The following is a 20,664-nucleotide window of genomic DNA, read 5'->3' as shown; positions in this document are numbered from 1 at the left end:
CCTACTTGAAATAATAAACTAAAACATATGAAACAATACACTGTAAATAGCAAACTATTAATTCCACCTATTAAAAAGCCACTTAACTGAAAATTCATTTCTATTGTGATAGAGCTAGGAACCAGAGAAAAGTTTAAAAAAGAGAAGAACCCAGGACAGCCAGGGTAACTTATATGCAGAGTACATCATGCAAAATGCTGGGCTGGATGAAGCACAAGCTGGAATCCAGATTGCCAGGAGAAATATCAATAATGACTGGCAGATGACACCACCCTTATTGCAGAAAGCAAAGAGGAACTAAAGAACCTCTTGATGAAAGTGAAAAAGAAGAGTAAAAAGTTGCCTTAAAACTCAACATTCAAAAACTTAAGATCATGGTATCCGGTCCCATCACTTCATGGCAAACAGATGGGGAAACAATGGAAACAGTGCCAGACTTCATTTTCTTGGGCTCCAAAATCACTGCAGATGGTGATTGCAGCCATGAAATTAAAAGACGCTTGCTGCTTGGAAGAAAAACTATGACCAACCTGGACAGCACTTTAGAAAGCAGAGATTACTTTGCCAACAAAGGTCTGTCTATGGTTTTTTCCAGTAGTCATGTATGGATGTGAGAATCAGAACATAAAGAAAGCTGAGAACGGAAGAACTGATACTTTTGAACTGTGGTGTCGAAGACTTTGAGAGTCCCTTGGACCACACAGAGCTCAAACCAGTCCATCCTAAAGGAAATCAGTCCTGATACTTGGGCCACCTGATGTGGAAAACTGACTCATCAGAAAAGACCCCGATGCTGGGAAAGATTGAAGGCAGGAGGAAAAGGGGACGACAGAGGAAGAGGTGGTTAGATCGCATCATCAACTTGATGGACATGAGTTTGAGCAAGCTCCAGGAGTTAGTGATGGACAGGGAGGCCTGGCGTGCTGCAGTCCATGGGGCTCGCAAAAAGTCGGAGATGACTGAGCAACTGAACCGAACTGAACAGCCAGGACAGAAGTAGTGATAACAGCATATACAGGTTCTTGGACCTAGTGATTCACGTCAGGGAACTCACCATAAAGAAATAACCCTTTTTAAAAGGGTGGGAAAAGGATGAAGAAACTGCCTGAATAAATGATATTCACTGCAGTATTAAGTATCAAAGGGAAAAATTAGAAATAATTTTAAGCTACAACAATATAGGAGCATCAGTTTTGGCCCATGCACTATATGGTAATATTATACAACCATTAAAGTATTTGGAAAGATTTCCTCACATTAAAAAACGATAAAGGATTCAGAGATTTAACCATGGACATAAAAGATCTGTACACTGAAAACTGTAAGACGCTGAAAAAAAAAAAGTTGACAAGACAAAGGGGAAAATATTTCATGTTTATGGATTGGAAGAAACTAACATTATTAAAATGTTCACACTATTCAGAGCAATTACTCATAGATTCAAAGCAACCTCTATCAAAATTCCAGAGATTTTTCACAGAAATAAAATAATCTTATAATTTGTATAAAAGCACAAGAGGCCCTGAAGACCCAAAGCCAAAATGAGGAAAAACAAAGCTGGAGGCTCATACTCCTCATTTCAAACTTTAAACAAAGCTAGAATAACCAAGACAGTGGAGTACTGGCATGAAAACACACACAAGGACCAGCGGAACAGAGTGGAGACCCCAGAAACAAACCCATGTGTACACAGTTCAATTAACCTATTACAAAGGAGCCAAGGATACCCAGTGGGGAAGGGGTAGTCTCTTCAATAACAATGCTGGGAAAACTGACTCCGCACATTCAAAAGAATGAAACTGGACCCTTATACCTTACACAGAAACCGACTTAGAATGGATTAAAGACTTAAATTCAGACCTGAAACCATAAAATTCCTAGAAGAAAACAGAGGGATAAGCTCCTTGACATTGGTCTCAGCACTGATTTTTTTTTTTAGATACAACACCAAAAGTACATGCAACAAAAGCAGAAACAAGCGAGTCTATTATCAAACCTTTTTTAAAAAAAGCCTCTGCAGAACAAAGGAAACAATCAACAAAACAAAAAGGCAACCCCTGGAACAGAAAAAAAAAATGTTCAAACTATATATCTGATAAGGGTTAATATTATGAGTTAACAACGGTGATTAACATTCTATAACTCCCTTTATATAAAGGGTTAATATTTAGCATTATAATTCTCAGTAGCAAAAAACAAAACAAACTGAAACAAACAAACAAAACACCACCACCAACAACAAAGAAAACAATTTAAAAATGGGCAAAGGACCTGAATGGACATTTTCCCGAAAGATGACATATGAAAGGTCAACAAGTATATAAAAAGGTGTTCAACTACACTTTTTATCATCAGGGAAATGCAAATCTAAACCACAAGGAGATGTCACCTGTTAGGAGGGCTATTTTCAAAAAGGTGAGATAACAAATACTGACAAGATTGTCAAGAAAAGGGAACCCAAGCACAGTGTTGATAAGAAGGTAAACTGGTGCAGCCACTACAGAAAACGGAAGGGAAGTTCCTCCAAAAATTAACAGAACTATCATATGATACAGCAATTCCACTGGTGGGTACATTCCCTAAGAAAATGAAATCAGTATCTCAAAGAGCTATCTACACTTCCATGTTCAACGCAGCATTGCCTCAATAGCCAAGATATGGAAACAAGTTAAGTATCGGAAAATAGATGCATGGATAAAGGAAATGTGACATGTATATACACTAAGGTATTATATTATAGATATGTGAATATTCCTCAGCAATAAGAAAGAAAGAAATCCTGCCACTTGGAACAACAAGGATGAATCTGGAGGACATGATGCTGACTGAAGCATACCAGACAGGGGAAGACAAATACCACACGATCTTACTTATACATGAGATCTAAAATACAAACCACTCCCAGATTCGTCAGAATTTTAAAAAAAAATAAAAATAAAAAATAAAAAATAAAATACAAACCAAATAATCAAACCTGAGAAAACAGAAAGAGAGGCACAGGTTCAGAGAACAAACAGGTGACTGCAGGGGTGGGTGAGGGACTAAGAGGTACAAACTACACATAAAATAAGCTTTAAGGCCACAATGTACAACACAGGGAATAGAGTCAATACTTTATAAATGGAGCATAACCTTGCAAAAGAGTGACTCATTCTCTTGTACACCTGAAACTTACATATTATTATACTTCAACTATATTTCTCAAAAAAGAAAAAAAAAGAAAAAACACAAAGTTTCAGTTACAAAATAAATGAGTCATAGGTATGAAACAGTGTGGAGAAAAGAGTCAATAAAAACGTGGTGTCTTTGAATGGTGACAGATGGTAACTAGACTTACTGTGGTCATCACTTTGTAAAACATACAGAAATATCAGATCGCTATGTCGTGCACCAGGAACTAACACAGGGTCATAGGTCAACTATACTTCAAAAACAAACAGACTCATAGAAAAAGAGGTGAGATTGGTGATTACCAGAGGCAGGGGTGGGAGTGGGGGGTAAGAGGAATTAGATGAAGCTGGTCAAAAGGTACCAACTTCCAATTGTAAGACAAATAAGTACTAGGGATATGACGTACAACATGATAAAGTGAACCCTGCTTTATGTTGTGTGTGTGTGTGTGTGTGTGTGTGTGTGTGTGTGTGTATGCACGCATGCTCAGTTGTGTCCAACCTCTTTGCAACCTCATGGACTGCAGCCCGCCACACTCCTCTGTCTGTGCGATTTTCCAGAAAAGAATACTGGAGTGGGTTGCTGTGCCCTCCTCCAGGGGATCTTCCCCACCCAGGGATCGAACCTGCCATCTCTGACAGGATTAGAGTGAAAACCTAAAGGGAATGTGATAACTTTCTTCAAATATCTCAAGGATGGAAACTGGAACAATTTCAAGGGTTAAATGTTCTGAGAAGCTGGGAGTAGAAACTTACTCAAGGAATGAAAGTTACAGCGATGGAGATTTCCGTTCAACAATAAAGCTGTCCAAACCCCTGGAAGTGTTTAACAATTGACAGCGTAGTGAAGTAATGAACTCTCCCTTACATTCAAGCAGAGGATAAAGAGCATACATCAGGAACATTGCTAGGGCACCTCTGCCTTTGAGGGAGAAGTGATCAAGAGGATAATCAAAATTCTATCTGTATTTAAAAAAAAAAAAAAAAAAGTCCTGAAGTCCTAAATTAGCGTCTGTTTGCACAGAAGTCCTCAAAAGGAAGTAGGGGTTTAATGCAAGGTGGTGGTGTTCTCTGACTAAGTCGTGTCCAGCTCTTTGTGACCCCATGGACTGCAGCATGCCAGGCTTCCCTGTCCTTCAGTATTTCCCTGGGTTTGCTCAAACTCATGTCCACTGAGTCGGTGGTCCACTGTAGAAGGGAAGGGCAATCACTTCACTATTCACGCCTCCAGAACCCCATGAACAGTACAAAAGGGCAAAAATGCAAGGTGAGTGCTCCAGATAGCAGACGAACAGGAGACGGCATGCAGAAGTTTGCTGGGGAGTCTTCAGGATCACGCCTGTGGGGGAAGGGAGGAGCTGGGAGCTGAGGGAGAAGCTGGGTTGGGATGCAGCCACAGCAGCCTTCAGAGAGAGGGGGCAAGAGGGCTGGCTGAACCGGTGCAGGCCTTACCCACCAGCCAGTGCTGCACCCAGGGAAGGGGCGTGGCTCGGGGCGGGGGCTGCTGCCACTGGCTGAGATGGGGCGGGGGGCGGGGGGCCCGACCAGTAGCACAGAGTCTACTACAAAGCACTAGCTAACATTTCTCTGCATCAATTACTTCGGTGGATTAACAGGTGTCAAATGCCAAAACAAGACGTTGGCACTTCACAGCACCGTGCTGCAAAATATTTAGTGGCTCACTGGTCTCGCTTGGAAAAAAAAAAAAGAAGTGCCAAGTGTTAGTAGCCACTCGGTGGCTCTTCTGTGCCTTCATGGACTGTAACCCGCCAGGCTCCTCTGTCCACGGGATTCTCCGGGCAAGAATACTGGAGGGGGCTGCCATTCTCTTCTCTTCTTCAAAAACAGCCATGATTAAGCAGTAATATTCAAATTAAGGGTAAAATGAAAAAATTTAAAACCCCTCTCTCTTGTCCAGAAAAAAGCCATTCTTTTACTCTTTGACTATCTTCTAACTGATAAGCTTTCACTGTGCTATTCTTTCATCCTGTTAATAGTAGGACATTAATTTACAAAATTATCTGCACCACACATAAGTAATTTCCATAACGTGAACCGAAATTCAAGTTCAATACCATGAAAAATAACCAGTTCCAGAGACGAACACAAAATTGTCTCATCCTCTAGATATGTTCTATGCATATACTCCAAGGACAATGAATAATTATTTTTTAATTCTGTACTCTTGAAAAATAGGTGAATAACATCTAGTCTTGCACAATTACAGCGGCTGGGTTTTCAGCAAGTCTCAAGACTACTTTACCCTCGTTAAAATGCTGCTGACGGAGCATATGCTCAGGTATGATACAAATATTAACAAGGCTTTCCTTTTGCTCGTGAAGCGTATGTTGACACAAAAAAGTGAAGGGTTGTGGACACAGGCAAGCAGGGTCTGCCCTCACACTGAAATTATCAGAAAGGCCACCTCTTCAGACTGATCCATTTTTAGAGGAAAAAAAAGTTCAAAACTTAATACAGAAAGATTTTTTTAAACGATCTTTTCATACAAAGGTAAAGTAGCTTCTTGTGATGTATCTCCGAAACACTTCTGCAAGTTCAAAGAAAATAACAAGGAAAAGTGAACCTATAGTACTGCAGTCAAACTGCTTAATTCAGGAAGATATAAGGTCAATCAATAGAATAAAATAAACAGGGGTTTTCTGAGCTGCTAAGTTTGCACTGATTGCCACAGCAGCAAGTGAAAACTAACACAACTGTTTATTAACATCGATCTTGCTAGCTTTTAAGCAAATACTGTGTCTTGTACATTTCAATGTATTCTATTCAAATCTAGCATGCCTTTCTATACAAACCTGGCCCTCGATAATATTTTTTCAAAGAATGAACTTTTGTAAAATCTCCGCACTGCTTTCCCTGGAGGAAGAATTATATTAGAACCATCTAGATCAAATTTCTTTACTTGGGCTCTCTATCACAGAGCCCAGGAGCTTACAGACCTTCACAGTTTTTGACTCTTATTGTTCACTGATCTTAGTTTGACCTCTCTAAATGTTTCTCAAATACATAAACCTCAACAAGACTGTTTCTTTTAAAGGATGACTAGTTCTATAGTAACAAACATGTTCAGTATATAACTGAACCACTTTGCTGTTCCCTTGAAACTGAAACAACATTGGACAGAAATGACAAGGAGCTAATAGAAGCAGATGAAATTAAGAAGAGGCTGCAAAAATACACAGAAGAACTGTACAAAAAAGGTCCTAATGACCCAGATAACCATGATGGTGTGGTCACTCACCTAGAGCCAGACATCCTGGAGTATAAAGTCAAGTGGGTCTTAGGAAGCATCACTTCCAGCAAAGCTAGTGGAGGTGAGGCAGTTGCAACTGAGCTGTTTAAAATCCTAAAAGATGATGCTGTGAAAGTGCTACACTCAGTATGTCAGCAAATTTGGAAAACTCACAATGGCCACAAGACTGGAAAAGGTCAGTTTTCATTCCAATCCCAAAAAGGGCAATGTCAAGGAATAGTCAAACTACCAAACAACTGCATTCATTTCACATGCGAGCAAGGTGATGCCCAAAATCCCTCAAGCTAGTCTTCAACAGTACGTGAACCAAGACCTTCTAGATGTTGAAGCTGGATTTAGAAAAGGCAGAGAAACCAGAGATCAAATTGCCAACATCCACTGGATCATAGAAAAAGCAAGAGAATACCAGAAAAAGATCTACTTCTGCTTTGTTGAGACTATGCTAAAGCCTTTGACTGTGTGGACCACAGCAAATTATGGAAAATTCTTAAGGAGATGGGAATACCAGACCACCTTATCTGCCTCCTGAAAAACCGATATACAGGTCAAGAAGCAACAGTTAGAACTGGATATGGAACACGGACTGGTTCAAAACTGGGAAAGGAGTATGTCAAGGCTGTATATTGTCACCCTGCTTATTTGACTTAAATGCAGAGTACATCATGTGAAATGCCAGGCTGGATGAATCACAAGCTAGAATCAAGACTGCTGGGATAAATATCAACAACCTCAGATATACAGATGATACCACCCTAATGGCAGAGTGAAAAAGCTGGCTTAAAACTCAACATTCAAAAAACAACGATCATGGCATCTGGTCCCATCACTTCATGGCAAAGAGATGGGGAAACAATGGAAACAGTGGCAGATTTTATTTTGGGGGGCTCCAAAATCACTGCAGATGGTGACTGCAGCTATAATATTAAAACATGCTTGCTCCTTGAAAGAAAACTTATGACAAACCTAGACAGTGTATTAAAAAGCTGAGACATCACTTTGCAAACAAAGGTCCGTCTAGTCAAAGCCATGGTTTTTCCAGTAGTCATGTATGGATGTGAGCACTGGACCATAAACACGGCTGAGCACTGATGAACTATGGTGCTGGAAAAGACTTGAGAGTCCTTGGATTGCAAGGAAATCCAACCAGTCCATCCTAAAGGAAATCAACCCTGAACATTCAGTGAAAGGACTGATGCTGAAGCTCCAGTACTTTGGCCTCCTGATGCAAAGAGCCGACTCACTGGAAAAGATCCTAACTCTGGGAAAGACTGGGGGCAGGAGGAGACACGGTGACAAAGCGTGCGATGGTGAGTTTGAGCGAACTCCAGGAGACATGGAGGACAGGGAAGCCTGGCGTGCTGCAGTCCTTGGGGCTGCAGAGTCGGACACGACTTAGTGACTAAACAACATTAAAAAAAAAAAAGTTGGGGGTTTTATTGTTTGTTTGCTGGTTCATTTTGGTTTTTATAAAGAGCAGATATCAGTTTTTCTGCTGTTATTGTTTTGGTTGTCCATTTGACTCACTTATTTCCTATTTTCCTAATAAATGCATTCGCTTCTCAACATTGCTTTGGCCTCACCCCACCCGAACTCCAATCTGGCACATGTGTAAGACCCTAGTATCTTTACCTAATTGTACAACATTTTGTTGCCAGTCTTCCAGGTCCCTAACTTTGTCTTTAATCATATCTATTTGATTACCTAGCTGATCTTTTTAATCTTTCAAATTCAATAATCATAGCTTTACCTTCCATTAACTTTGTTGTTCTAAATCAGCTTTTTCACAGCACACTACTTTTATTTACTGTGTGCGTGCATGCTAAGTCGCTTCAGTCGTGTCTGACTCTTTGTGGCCCCAGACTGTCGCCCGCCAGGCTCCTCTGTCCCTGGGATTTTCTAGGCACGAACACTGGAGTGGGTTGCCCTGCTCTGCTCCATCGGCTCTTCCCAACCCAGAGCAGAGTCTCAGCGAGCGACCCCGCATCTCTTGCATCTCCTTACCTTTGGCAGGCAGGTTCTGTACCAACAGTGCCACCTAAGAAGCCCTTACTTGATATATTTACACACCTCCTAAATTCCCCTGAGTGTGCTGACTCGTGTCTTTTCTTTCATCCTATTTGTTTTACTCAAATGTCCAATGATCCCTTGATATTCATTCATACTTAAAATAAAAGACTGGGCCGATCCACAAGCACCTGTAAAGCAGGCTTCCTCTCTGGCATGAGGTCGCTCAAGGAGAGGCTCAACCTTAGGGCTCTAGGCAAGAGTATAGGATGCATCAAATGATGGGCTTTCCTCCAGGGTATGGGAGTGAGGACCAAGCAGCAGGCAGGTGGGGAGACAAAACAAATCTGCCAAAAACAAGGAAGCCTTGCCTCTGGTGTGTGAAGCATTTTAGCAGACACTGCCCCCAGAAGGCTGAGGCTTCCTTCCCCAGCACCCTGCGTGTCTCGGGCGCCCACGGTGATGTTAAGCTCTGCTCTGCTCCTCGCTCAGGTCCCTAAACCCACTTAGGAAACCCTCCCAAACAGGATGTTGATTTTCTCCAGAGCACAGTCTAAGTTCCTGGCTGGGGGCGGTGGGGGCAGGGGGAGGGGGGGTCAACTGTTATAAATGGAATACTTTAATTGCCTGAATTTTGCTCCAGGGCCCCCTTCCCACTGGCAGTTGCTGGGCACTGTTAAGTTCTGCTTTTAATTCGGCTTTGCACCTGTGTCTTATTTTTGTTTTTGCTTCCTTTTGTCAATCTACTCCCACCTGTTTTCAGTTTTCCAGGAATTCCTTATAACTTTTGGAGTAAAGAAGGTAGACACCCATGCTAGTTTTCCAGCAGTGGTAGAGACTTTTCTTAATGTCTATTTTGTCATTATCTTACAGAGTTTTTGGTAAGAGAAGAGCCTGGTACATGTGTCCAGGCTGCCATTTTACTCCAAAAATCCAGTTTGTCCTCCTGAATTCCTAAATGAAACATTCCTATGTAATTTAATTTTATTCAGAGAACCCTAAAGCTAACACTTTGCTGGGAACTGAAAAAAAATCATCGTTCTCAACTCCTACTTATTGGTGGGGGGGGGGGGAACCAGATTTCTGCTTCGTCTAGTTCATTAATGAAAATTGATTATAGCCTAGTTAAACAAGTTAAGCTCCATAAAAGAAGGGACATTTAAGCAATATTTTTCACAGGGGAAAAAAACAAATGTATGTAAAAAATGTGATGAGAAAGGCAGTCCTAGAGAAAGAAATGCTAACTTCCCCAGATTTCAAATGCAAAGAAGATTTTTACTCATTTCATTTACAAGGAATCAAGAGCGTGATCCAATAAAAAAAAAAGCAGTTACAATAGACCCAAAAGCCACTGAGGAAGCAATAGTTTGATTTTTCAAAGTGGATTCAATTTCTCTTAAAAGTGTAAATCCCATATGTATTGCTTCTACAAATTATATCCACATAAAATGCCACGTCTACAAGCATTTTGTAAGTATGCTACATAAATCTTTAAGAGAACAAAAGATGAAGAAAAGATGCAGCCATTTTTCTTTTAAAAATAAAAAGTCTGGATGAGAAGAAAAATATACACATATGCAAATTCATTTCCACCTTGAGATCATGAAAGATCCCAGGAGCTGTTTTAATATTAAATATCTCCCTTTTGAGCTCGTAAAGAATTGCTACAGGAATTCACAACTACAAAGTGGGAGGGAAGAGAGGATGATGCAAGCTACTTTAAAAAAAAAAAAAAAAAATCTGTTCTTCAGTTGTATTAATAGAAGTACTGGGACTAGACCAGAAAACACACATGAGCTGCATACTCACTGGTTCCCTCTTGGCAAGGGAACTCCTGATGGCCTCATACGGAATTTTAAATATCTAGAAATTTCACATAAAAATCCAGGCTTCACTTGTCTAGAACAACCAGGGCTCCACATTTACGTGTAAAAGCAGTCAGCTGGAGCCAGTGATAAGGACTGGCTCTGTAGGGAGAGAAAATCAGCACTCCCAGCAGGGCTGATTTCAAGCTGCCATTGATAGTGAGGACAGGAGGAAGCCCACCAGGCAAGTCCCAGGAACCAGCTCCGGCACAGCCAGCCGTGGCAGGAACTGGGTGAGGGGCTGCCTGCTGAAAGGGAGGAAGAGCTCTGTTCTCCAGAGGTCCCATGCCCCTGCCCTCTCACACTTGGCGGCTTCAGGCGTCCGCGCTCTTCTGTCCCTTCACGCCCAAGAGCTCTTGACTAAGGCAGAGCTGGTGGCGGTCCTGGGCGCACTGCACCCAGACCACACACACACCCCCAGAGCACTTTCCCACCTTTTACAGGAAGGACACTAAAGAATTGGGGTGTGGGGAGAAGACAGCCACTTCCCGTGATGGTTTGGAAGACACCCAACAAAGAAGGGATGCTAGTGCTGCGGACGACTGGGGCAAGGACTCTCAAGGCACAGGAAGGGGAGGCAAGAGGATGGGGACAGAGGAACCAGGTAGGTATCAAGTGAAAAATGGTCAGTGTTTATTTCAGCCAAGGACTTTTGACTCTGATATTTTCAATTCCATTGCAAATGACATTAAAATAGCTCAAAACGTTTTTATGTGTATTGAGAAAAAGCAAGGATTTCTAAAGGTTGAAAAATATTCATTTAAAGTTAACATAATATTCTCAAGTGTCTAAAGAGCTATTAAGTGGAAGAATCTATTTCCAACAACCATTATGCTAGTTAACAGGCCATTATTTCCACCAGTGAGATCCATTTCTAACATTTCATATGCTAATTTGATCAGATATAAAACCACCAGAATAGCAGAGACACTTGTAATCTGCTTTTGGAGGGCAGCCCTTCTGATTAAATGCCAGGTGCCCACCCTAGGAAGCACTTTGATGAAAGCTCTGGCCACACCTAGAGCGCGTCTTCAATAAGCTCCTAATATATCCTGCCTATTGCTTCATGCAGCTTTGTGAAGCATAATAAAATGGGCTACTGAGGAATGACCTTTTCACTGGCACTATTCATGAAAGGTAAATAACTGAACGCACGAAACATTAGTAACTCCAACCTCTAGTGAAGTTAAGCCAGACAGAGAAAGAGAATCGTCCTATGATATCCCTTATGTAGGGTTTCCCTCGTGGCTCAGATGGTAAAGAATCTGCCTGCAATGCAGGAGACCCAAATTCGATCCTTGGGTCAGAAACATCCCTTGGATAAGGGAACGGCTAACCCAATCCCTTATATGGGGACTCTAAAAAGAAATGATAGATTAGATATGAACTTATTTACAAAACAAAAACAGACTCACAAAGTTAGAGAAGGCACTTATGGTTACCGGCAGGGGGGGATAGTTAGGGAGTTCAGAATCGACAGGTTCACACTGCTGTATTTAAACAGATAACCAACAAGGACCTGCTGTACAGCACAGAGAACGGTGCTCAGTGTTGTGTGGTAGCCCCCGGAAGGGAGGGGAGTTTGGGGGAGAATGGATACATATATATGTATGGCCAGCAGCTCTGCTGTGCACCAGAAAGTACCACAACATTGTTAATCGGCTGTACTCCAATATAAAATTGAAAGCTTACTAAAAAACAAAAGGCAGTAAATTCAGTCTCCTTATTTTGAAAATCAAAAGGCATGGGAACATGAGGCCAGAGAAGAAGACAGCTCTCCAGGACCAGTGGTTTCATCCCCTGGAGGACTATGTACCACCCAGCAACAGCTGACACCCAGTTATTAAGTGCTGGGAGTGGGGGGCTACAGTCCATGGGGTCAAAAGAATCAGACACACCTTAGCAATTAAACAAAACAACAACATTCTGATGATCACAGCAGCGTGTGATTGCACACGAAGATACTGAGGTAAGCAGAGGGGAGAAGCACCTTAAGCTTTTTTTTTAACTTTAATCGTGATTTAGGCATCCAAAGTCCTAAAGCTTCATTTTCCCCTCTGACACCTCCTACTCAGCTTACTGCAAAAGTTTTGCAAAGTCTAAAGAATTATTGAGAGGGACATGGTACTCCGTTGACTCAGTACGTTTTTGGCAGTAATGGTGATAATTAGAGCGAAATCATTTTTGCTAGTGTTCAATAACTTAATTCCTTAGAGATGAGCCTTTACTCCCATGGTTACTTTATTATCTACAGATGTTTATTAGAGGCTGATCATAAGCACCAAATGGTCGACGCTTCGAATATGAAGCAGAATGGAGAAGAACCTTCGCCTCGAACAACTCTGGGGACTCACGCAGACCCACAAAACCTTAGGTTCTCGAGTCCAGCCTATTCCCTTACTCAGCGCCTCTGGACAGTGGTCACCTCGTCTCTGCCTGGCACTTCGGCAGTGAGGCATCCTGTTTCTCTGCAAGCAGCCTGTGTCAGCAAGAGCTGCGATTCCCTCCTTGAGTAGACCGAGGTACACACAGGAAAAGAAAGCACAGTGTACAGAAGTTCTGGGGCCGTCACCCATCCTCCACGTGTGGCTGATCACAGCTACTAACATGCAGGTAATGCTGGTTCACCGGTTGGGAAGCCTTTTCCAAAGGAAAACCTTCTTGCTGACTTATTGGTGGAGGGAGCATACACAGTTTTATTTTTAATCTACAGCTATGTCTTCAATGCCTTCCACCTGAGGAGACCCGAATAGAGGAACGAGAGGTTAGACTTCAGAGTCAGGCTCCCGAATTCAAACCTCAGCAGCGCCAGGACCAGCTAAGCATCCTTAGGCAAGCTATTTAGGCGCTGTACGCCTCTGTTTCCTTGTCCATAAAATGGGACTGATCACATCACCTCCTGAATAGGGCTCTTGTGAGAATGATAATACAGTGACCCTGAAACTGAGGTCCACGGGCAAATGCTGAGGGGTCTGGGAGGGGTTTTCACTTGAGCTGGTGTTTCACTGAGAACACTTAAAAAAAAAAAAATCTGACATAAGCATATCCTGAATCAGACACCCACCGTTTATATAACCATAGTGCTGGCACACAATTTTGGTGACTGTGTTTGCACTTTTCCCCCCGAGTCTCATAAGAAAAGGACAGAAACAAACCTAGTATGAAATGGAGGTATCTGCACTAAAAGAAAAGCAGTTTATGCCACCATAACGCATGCAATGAAATACTTTACAAGAGTTTGCAGAGATAGAGTGGTGGGGGAAGTGCAGCAAAGGACGCACGGCAGGACGGGCAGAGTGACGTCAAAGGGATCAACCATGGCTCGCCAGCGCCAGGCGCCATACGCTAGAGGAGCAGGGTTTACTGTCATCTACTGGATCGTGGCGAACTTCTATGGGCTACGTTTAAGTTGTAGGTTCAAGTTCTGGCTATGAAGTTGTAAAAGAACTATACGCGTCAAGATTTTATGCCCAGTTTTATGCTTATGTATATTTAAGTAACGCTGTAATAAAGATAACCAAACTGTGGTTATGCAAGAGAATGTTCTTGTTCGTAGGAAATACATACGTAAGTACTTAGGAGTAAAGAGGCATGATATCTGCCATTTGCTCTCAAATGTTTCAGTAAAAATAACCCACATATGTGTGTATACACATATACAAACACTACATACATACATACAGAGAGACAGAAGGAAATAGGACCAAATACAAACAACGGGCGGTGGGGGGTCTTCCCAGGTGGTGCTTCTGGTAAAGAACCCGCCTGCCAATGAAGGAGATGGATGAGACCCGGGCTCCATCCCTGGGCTGGGAAGGTCCCCTGGAGGAGAAAGTGGCAATCCATGCCCGTATTCTTGCCTGGGAAATCCCAAAGCAGAGGAACCTGGCTGGTTACAGTCCAGGGGGCTGGAAAGAGTCAGACACAACTGAGTACACATCCATGAACAACCGGAGAACCTGGTTAAAGGATCCTGATAGCCAAAGAATTACTTCATCTCACACCTAGAAGCATCCAGCCCCTCCTGGTTAAAGAGGCAGATCCAGAAGTCCCCAAGGAGTATTACTGGACCAGTGACTCAGTAACTCCCACCTGGAGGAAGGGACCCATGCTGGGGAGGTGACCATAGAATGCTTACCATCACTCCTTCCCTCCTCTCTCTGGAAATCATGGCCACAGAAAGCCCAGGTCTTGGATACATGGTGTCTCTACAGGTGCTAGGACACAAAGGATGCAGAGCACAAATGCAGTGAGCAAAGCCATCACCTTAGGCTGCAAAGGATCTGATCGGTGTGCCCCCCAGGGTCTACTGGGCAGTCTCAATGGAGCATGCTTTGGGGGAACAAGAGGGACCTAAACAGGCTTAACCAAAGGGGAGGGACCACTTTCTTGAGCACTGACTTTAAAAATCAGAAAGAGGACAGCCTTAGGCTACAGCAGAACTGCTTCTAAAAGGGCAGTCCTGTTGGCTCCGAGTGGGTGTGCCAAGGCCTCCAGGGCTCTTGACCGAGAACAATGTGATGACATCACCCTGTCCAGCCACACATGGATTCCAGCTCCTCTGCACACCCTTCATGCCCCAGTGGTTAGTCAAAGCTCCCCAGGACATAAACGGAGGAGCCAGAAGCAAGTTTATCCAACGAAGGCGATAAAAAACCAAATCATGTTTTTTCACCTACAGGTCCCACCCAGTTCATCTGCAGATCCTCAAGTCAACATAATGAGTCATGACCCAACTTTTACTCAGACAAAGTAAAATGCAAAGAAATACAGACAACTCAAGCTATAACTGTGCAAAAGTGAGGGTAAGAACTGTTTCACGAAGTTGTTGTATCAGTTATGTCAATATGAGTCCGAGGGTCACCAGGTGAAAGCTTTTCTTCTGGGCCGTGGCCAAAATGTTGGAAAAGCCACAGTGTCCGGTGTGGAGAGCAAAGACAAGAGGACGGGAGGCATGGAGAGAAAGAGAAGAGGATGCGGGGCGTCCCCAGCACGGTCTGGTCACAGGAAGCCACCGGCTATGGCACCAGGATCTACACACACGGTGACCTGACCGGCAGGCAGTGCTGGCCGCCCGGGAGGACAGAAGTCCATCGGAGAAGACAGAGTGTGAGCACGACTTCTCTTTATCATTGAATCGATAGGTTTCTTTTTTCCCTTTTTAAGGCAAAACAGAACCTGCGCCATGGTCATGTCCGACTCTTGCCCTCCAGGCTCCTCTGTCCATGGGATTCTCCAGGCAAGAACACTGGAATGGGTAGCCATTTCCTCCTCCAGGGGATCTTCCCCATCCAGGATCAAACCAGACTCTCATGTCTCCTGCGTTGCAGGCAGATTCGTCACGGCTGAGCCACCGGGGAAGCCCCAGACAGAACCCTGTTTGTTGTTGTTTAGTCATTCAGGCGTGTCTGACTCTTTCTGACCCCATGGACTACCACGTGCCAGGCTCCTTGGTCCATGGGATTCCCCGGGGAAGAATACTGGAGCGCGTTGCCATTTCCTTCTCCGAACAGAATCTATATACATGCAAATGTCCACACATCTGGACATGATCACAAAAAGCCCCCATGATAACAAGAAGCCAGTGCTCCCAGGAATGCTTTCCCTGGAAGGACAGCGGTAATTTATGCTTCATCAATTAGTCAGCGTTCAGTGATCGTCACCACACAAGGAGTCAGTGAATTTCTAGGAGCAGATGCAAGAGCAACACTGTGAAAACCACCTTCCTTCCCTACCGCTCTGAGTCCCTCACACCAACCTCATTTGTCTTGTTCAGATCATGTGAGTATTCGTTAGATGAAGCAAAGGCACTGTCCCCGCCACCAGAATCCTCAAAAAGAAAGCTACATGCTCCTTAAAATTATTCCAGCCTAACTGAGGAAGTCAACAGATAAAAGAACTCATAATCAAGACACATAAAAACAAAATTACCGAAAAGAAAACATTCTCTACGTATCACGGTGAAGTGCCGTGTCACCGTACAGACATACCCAGGTGCTGTTATTAATATAAACATCGGTGCCTATCTGTCCTGTCCTCAAATTCTCTCCTCAAATTTTGACTCCTAAAAATAGGCTTGGAAAAAGGTTGAGGTCCCGAGTGGTGCTACCGGTAAAGAAGCCGCCTGCCAGTGCAAGAGATGCAAGAGATGCGAGTTTGATGCCTGTGTCAAGATCCTCTGGAGGAGGAAATGGCAACCCACTCCAGTCTTCTTGCCTGGGAAATCACTGCAGTCCATGGGGTCGCAAAGAGTCGGACGACTGAGCACACGCTATTATTGCAAGCGTGTGCTCCCAGCACCAGTATTAATAATCCCTGAAAAGAGAGATTCTTCAAGCACATGGAAAGTTGGCCATCGTGTTGCGCTTTCATTAAGTACCTTCCAGGATTACTCAGGGTGCTGATTCAATCAATGTCTCATGAGCAGTGGAAGGATTATTTTAAGTAAGCGTATTCCTTCTAGGCCATCCAGATAAGTAGCTATTGTGTTTCCACAAAACCACCATTTCACTACTGACTATCTCTGCAGTGTACAGTTGAGGTATTTAATTCTTCACTGGTAGACATAACGAAGCCTTAAGGCTATCAGGTATCAAGTACTCAGCTCCTAACAGATATTGTTCTCCTCCAAATGCTAAAACAATAGCATCTTCAAAAATGCCCAAGGCTCTGGCTCCCCAGCAGCAAAAGGAAAGGGAACCATTGAGGTCACCCACATGAGCTGGAAACCTGATCTCTAGTAGTAGAACATTTTTCTGCTTGTAATAAGACACCCACATCAGATTACATACACAAGACTTTTTTTAAAGTTGAGGAGAATGTGAAGTATAATAGCAACTTACAACAGAAGCTAAAACAGAATTAGTCTAGGGCAGAGCGCGCTGAATCAGGCTGAAAAAGCTCAAATGGGTCTGAAGAAATCCACAGAAAGGCTATGAACTTAATGCTCAGCTCTGTCTACAAACTGCCTGAAAATTTTCATGTCCTTACACTGCTAGGTAACAGAAAATACAGTGAATTTCTGGTTCTTGGGCTCTGCTCTCTTGTGGATGAAGTGCAGAGCACCATAGCAAAACAGTTTCTCAAAAATGCTGCCCATGTTAATAATAATGATTACGGACATCTTTGAACTTTTTTTTCCCCCACTTATCTTTAAATGTCAAAAGTGGTCCAGAGATGCTGAAACCATTACAGAGGGGACCCCAGAACCATGCCGGCCCACTGGTAAACCAACTGGAGCCCAGAACAAAGTCCACCCTGGGATCCTTCTGACCTACACAGGCATCCATCCTTCCTCTTCAAGCACTAATACTGTGTTCATCGCAGGAGGGAGGTAAGAACTCCTCTCCCCCTTGGCAGCGTCCTTCGGTTTCTGTGAAAACAGCTCTCCCACACTGTAGGCACCGCAGAAGCCTGGCGTCTATGTCACAAGCACGCCCAGTCTCCCCTGCTGAACATTTTACAGCCTCCAGAGTCAATGCAGAAATCGGTTCATAAGCTCCATGAGAAGGGAATGGCTACCCACTCTAGCGTTGTTGCCTGGAGAATGCCATGGACAGAGGAGCCTGGTGGGCTACAGTCCAGGGGGTCGCAGAGAGTCGGACATGACTAGCAAGCGACACAAGCTCCATGAAGGCAGGACTGCCCTTGCCCACCCAGAAATGCCCCTTATCCACAAGCACTGCTCACACAACTGGTCGCTATGCAGGCCTCCAGGCTGAGCGGACAGATCCTGAAGCTTGGCTCCGGGAGGAAACCCGAGAATGTAGTAGAGAAGGAGAGGAACTCACCCTCTCTACACTTAGGACACAAAAGCCACTCCGAGGGCATCACTTATTTTTCATATGCACAAACATGATGCTGTTTTACTGATTCGAACTGAACATCACAAAAGAGAGAAGCTTGAAATATTGTCTTATATTTTTTTTAAAAAAGCTTCTAAATTGGCTATAGTAATGTTTAAAGAAATGTGTAACCAGCTCTTCAAGTCAGTAACACTTTCTGCAATCTTAGTGGCATAAAGGGGTTTTTGCTGCTGTTGTTTCGATAAAAAGTCTACAACCTGAGCTGCCACTGCAGAGCTCAATGTCCTTGGGAATGATGCTTAACATCCCTGAGCTTCAGTTACTTAGGAAGGGATAATTACAGATGCACATTATGTAAGAAGCTGGGGAAAAAAAACAAACTTCAACAGCTATTTCATGCAGTCACTCATCTAAAGATGGTCATGCGTGAGTGGCGGCGGAGGGGACGACACTGCAGACGCTGTAATAACATAAAGGAGTAGATTAGGTCCCACCAGAGAGAGGGCCCGCAGGACAGGGCAAGGCAGCGGCCCCAGGAGTTGAGGCTACGGCAAGCCTCTACACACACAGTAGCCCAGGTCATCTTCACAAAGACTTCGGAAGCAGCTCTTGCTATTTCCTGTGACTAGCGAGAGAGCTGAGGTTTAGACAAACAGTCCTAGCAGAGAGTGAAAAAGCAGATCTCACGTCTCAAGGAACGTGCACTCTGGCTGCCAAATTTGTCAAGAACTAACCCGGAGAGTTGCTCCTCCTTCCAGAACTTACCATGTATGAAAGCTCCATCTCAATAAATGTTTTGTTAGTAGCATTTCAGGGCTTAGAAAAAAGAACCCTCGCGATCATTTCTGCAAATATCAACCGTGAACAGTAACATTTAAAAACAAAGGTGCCTGAGGAGGAGCAGGAAAATCACTTTAACACAGTGGCAAGCAACCCTCCAACATCAGTGTTCTCCCCTTTTCTACCCCTCTCCCACCGCACCAGGGCATACCCCACCCCAGAATGTACCCTCTTCTCAGCTGTACAGGTGGGATTTGCACGACTATTTCCCATTATACACACACTTCCAATGACAGATGATTCTGGATGAGTCTTCGCATCTCTAATTCTCTGCTGGTCAATCTGTCTACTGACAAACAGCTATTTATCGAAAGTTCTGGAGACACACAGAAGGAGCATCTCTACTCCACGTCCCACTTAAGAGAATCTTTCAGAGGAAAGGACTTCCTGAGGTTAACAGCTGAAGCCCTAGCATCCAAAGATATCATTTACAAGACTGATATGTTCTGGCTCTTGAAAACAAAAACAAGGACACCAAGCTGCTATCTTTGAAGAAAACAAGCCAGGTTCACAGCGTACAGCCCCGAAACCATGTGGAGAAACACCTGATGTTACGACGTTGCAGGAGTCAAGGGGGGAGAGGTGCAAAGTACTTAGAATGGATTCCCAACTTACGTTTTTCGTCATCAGCGTGTACCAGTGATGCGGCCCTTGACAAGACATCCAATGGGGTCTCCATTCCTGGTTGGAGCCTAGAAGGGAAAAGAAGAATTTAAAAGGAATTCGAAAGACTCTTCTAGAATTCTGGCAGTTACCCAGGAGATGGCGACTCCTCCATTTAATGCAGATCCCAGTGCTGAAGAAGAAACTTTTTCTGGCCCGGGATGAAAGCCAACAGACACGGTTTGGGAACAGACAGAGAAAGGGGTTAAATTCCACTCTGTCCACTAAACCAAACCGTGCCAATTCCAGGAAGCAGCTCAAGTCAGGACTAAAAGAAAGGATGTTGTGAATATTCATGCCCATGTTATTTGTGCTTATAAACGTTTACGTGTATGTATAACAGTACGCCTGTCCAGACGTACCCAGTAAAATCACTTCTCAGAACTAAAGCTACTCTATGAGCATAGCATGACACCAGCAACACTTTTGTGGTGGTGGTGGTGGTGATTGGTTTGTTAGTTTTAACAAAAATTACAACGACTGAATCGCTCTGTTGTTTTGCCTCCTGAGCTAAGAGACTCTACAAAGCTGTGGAGCTTAAACTATGCAATGGATTCATGAAAACTGTGTGAATTCCACTGGTGAGTTAAATGGCATTTTAAGTCCAACAGGGATCTTTATTCTAAAATGTCATTATTTTGTAGCGATCACTGCCACTTATCATGTTTTTTAATAAAACTTGGATTTTTATTTTTAATTGTTTTCTTAAATTACAGCACAGCTATAAAAGCAAACACTGAAGAAGAGCTGAAGGTGGTGGAAAACCTAGAAAAATTCCTGTTTGAGATTATTTAAAAATATATACACACACTTGCATGCACTCAGTTATTAGGAAAATAGATCCTATTAGGTCAACTGAGAAAAAATACCTAAAGTGCACCCGTTAGATACACTCAGCATTTATTCAGCATTCTTCAGCCCTTACTGAGTACCTACTGTGTATGTAGTCATGTACCAATGTGAGAGTTGAACCATAAAGAAGGCTGAGTGCCAAAGAATTGCTGCTTTTGAACTGTGGTGCTGGAGAAGACTCTTGAGAGTCCCTC

General features: G+C 43.4%; 1 protein-coding gene across 1 annotated transcript in view; it reads right to left on the bottom strand.

The window, feature by feature from the left end:
• VGLL4 (vestigial like family member 4) overlaps positions 1–20,664 on the bottom strand; it is a 154,339-nt gene that overhangs the window by 120,731 nt on the left and 12,944 nt on the right. Inside the window, exon 2 of the mRNA XM_040246760.1 lies at positions 19,571–19,647. Within this exon, the coding sequence (XP_040102694.1) occupies positions 19,571–19,634 (64 nt within the window). The 5' untranslated portion in view covers positions 19,635–19,647. The remainder of the gene's footprint in view (positions 1–19,570; positions 19,648–20,664) is intronic.

This window comes from Oryx dammah, unplaced genomic scaffold (genome assembly GCF_014754425.2).
Source record: "Oryx dammah isolate SB20612 unplaced genomic scaffold, SCBI_Odam_1.1 HiC_scaffold_9, whole genome shotgun sequence".
In the NCBI taxonomy this organism is placed as follows: domain Eukaryota; kingdom Metazoa; phylum Chordata; class Mammalia; order Artiodactyla; family Bovidae; genus Oryx; species Oryx dammah.
Note: the sequence above shows the minus strand (reverse complement) of the source record. Positions and strands in the feature narration are given on the sequence as shown.